This window comes from Oncorhynchus masou, unplaced genomic scaffold (genome assembly GCF_036934945.1).
Source record: "Oncorhynchus masou masou isolate Uvic2021 unplaced genomic scaffold, UVic_Omas_1.1 unplaced_scaffold_1184, whole genome shotgun sequence".
Classification (NCBI taxonomy): Eukaryota; Metazoa; Chordata; class Actinopteri; order Salmoniformes; family Salmonidae; genus Oncorhynchus; species Oncorhynchus masou.
In genome coordinates, this window is record NW_027001609.1 from 73,468 (window position 1) to 76,198 (window position 2,731).

At 45.5% G+C, this 2,731-nt stretch overlaps 1 protein-coding gene across 1 annotated transcript in view; it reads left to right on the forward strand.

Annotated features, from left to right (window-relative positions):
• Window positions 1-1,054, forward strand: part of pex16 (peroxisomal biogenesis factor 16) — a 7,975-nt gene extending 6,921 nt beyond the window's left edge. The window contains exons 10-11 of the mRNA XM_064958233.1: window positions 304-368; window positions 551-1,054. Of these exons, the coding sequence (XP_064814305.1) occupies window positions 304-368; window positions 551-609 (124 nt within the window). The 3' untranslated portion in view covers window positions 610-1,054. The remainder of the gene's footprint in view (window positions 1-303; window positions 369-550) is intronic.
• Window positions 1,055-2,731: the final 1,677 nt, after the last annotated feature.

The window sequence follows — 2,731 nt, forward strand, 5'->3', positions numbered from 1 at the left end:
AGAAATTTAATGAATTGTAACTGTTTGGATTTAATGTAAATGATTGTACAGTATTTGTGGCGTTTGAAGCTGTAATGTTGATTCTGTAATTTGTAGTTGTTGTATTGTTGTCATCGGGGCAACATTGTAAACTAGACTCTGGTCTTAATGGGTTCCCCTGAATAAAATGCATTCTGAGCAAGTCAAATCAAAACCAACAGATTCTCTGTCTAGAGAAATTCTTTACCATAATGACCATTGAAACATGGCATATTTTCTATCACGTGTGCTGCTTTTTAAACCTTTTGATTTTGTTTCACGTAGGACAAAGATCCTTTTCCTACTCCGATTTCTGGCAGACAATGTTCCCGGCGTCGGGCTGGTTGCTCGTAAGTGTTTACTTTTTATAGAAACCAAGTATCTGAAAATGGCGTGGGATGTATTTGTTCCATTGTTTACCTTTGTTGCTAGTCCACTGTCTGCTGACATGCACTGTGGCTTCCAAATTCTGCCAGTCAAATGTGTTCATTGTCCTGATTGGCTTAACCTTATCCTCCACTTGTCCTTCCAGGCCCTCTAATGGATTACCTACCTGTCTGGCAGAAGATCTACTTCTATAACTGGGGCTGAGGGCAAGAGGTGGTTGAAGGTCTCCTGGCCAGCTGGATAGGGATCGACACTAAAGAGGGAGAATCAGTCAAATACAGAGCCAGAGACACACAGGGACTCAAGTCAGACTCACTGGAAACCTGTGCTGGTTAATCTGCTGTATTTCAACTGGGGACCCTCAAATCAGATCCAACATGCTGTTCTGTTGCTAGGGCATGCCAGAGTACCTTACGGATCCTTCTGTTCTGTTGCTAGGGCATGCCAGAGTACCTTACGGATCCTTCTGTTCTGTTGCTAGGGCATGCCAGAGTACCTTACGGATCCTTCTGTTCTGTTGCTAGGGCATGTTCTGTTGAGTACCTTACGGATCCTTCTGTTCTGTTGCTAGGGCATGCCAGAGTACCTTACGGATCCTTCTGTTCTGTTGCTAGGGCATGCCAGAGTACCTTACGGATCCTTCTGTTCTGTTGCTATCCTTCTGTTCTGTTGCTAGGGCATGCCAGAGTACCTTACGGATCCTTCTGTTCTGTTGCTAGGGCATGCCAGAGTACCTTACTGATCCTTCTGTTCTGTTGCTAGGGCATGCCAGAGTACCTTACGGATCCTTCTGTTCTGTTGCTAGGGCATGCCAGAGTACCTTACGGATCCTTCTGTTCTGTTGCTAGGGCATGCCAGAGTACCTTACGGATCCTTCTGTTCTGTTGCTAGGGCATGCCAGAGTACCTTACGGATCCTTCTGTTCTGTTGCTAGGGCATGCCAGAGTACCTTACGGATCCTTCTGTTCTGTTGCTAGGGCATGCCAGAGTACCTTACGGATCCTTCTGTTCTGTTGCTAGGGCATGCCAGGGGATCCTTCTGTTCTGTTGCTATGCCAGAGTACCTTACGGATCCTTCTGTTCTGTTGCTAGGGCATGCCAGAGTACCTTACGGATCCTTCTGTTCTGTTGCTAGGGCATGCCAGAGTACCTTACGGATCCTTCTGTTCTGTTGCTAGGGCATGCCAGAGTACCTTACGCCTTCTGTTCTGTTGCTAGGGCATGCCAGAGTACCTTACGGATCCTTCTGTTCTGTTCTACCTTACGGATCCTTCTGTTCTGTTGCTAGGGCATGCCAGAGTGGATCCTTCTGTTCTGTTGCTAGGGCATGCCAGAGTACCTTACGGATCCTTCTGTTCTGTTGCTAGGGCATGCCAGAGTACCTTCTGCCAGAGTACCTTACGGATCCTTCTGTTCTGTTGCTAGGGCATGCCAGAGTACCTTACTGATCCTTCTGTTCTGTTGCTAGGGCATGCCAGAGTACCTTACGGATCCTTCTGTTCTGTTGCTAGGGCATGCCAGAGTACCTTACTGATCCTTGCCTTTTGCATTCCCACCTTGTTCTTTATTTTTTATAATTTGAGTGATTTCTGTCATATCTTCCATCAGACTGATCTTGAACCAGTGATTATGATGACTTGATGCTGATTGTGATTTAGTTTTCTCCTTTTGTAATCTGTACATTACCCAGCGGTGTTATTGACCGAGTGGTAGGAGATATCTTTGGCACCGCTGGGGAGGATCACCATCTTGTCAGTCAGTTTTGCTGTCTGTCACGGGGAACAATCCCTGCTAAATGTCTCCAGTTCAACAACCCACTACAGCCAGCCCTGATGGGTTCTGTGCAGTTGGTCCTACAGCATTACAGCAAATGACTTTGAGGCTGGTTGAAGTTCTCTCTATGGGGCTGTCCCAATATCTCCTTTCTCCCAAAGTGTGCACTTGTTCACTCCTTCGCACAAATCTAGATTGGCATGGGCTGGTGGGGGTTTCCACCATGTTTCGTCTGCTAGTCACTTCCTTTCGACTCGTTAATTGGAGGAAGGAGAGAATTGGACCCTTCTGTTCGTCAGATTGTTCATTTGTTTTTCTTCCCACTGTGCCAATGTATGTGACCATGATATGAAATCTAACATTTGTATATTAAATATGCTGTATTCTAAATTATTGATTATAACTACCTAATTGATGTACTGTTTAAAAAAACTAAGCAAGTCAGTTAAGAACAAATTCTTATTTACAATGATGGCCTAGGAACAGTGGGTTAACTGCCTTGTTCAGGGGCAGAACAACATATGCTTACCTTGTCAGCTCGGGGATTAGATCC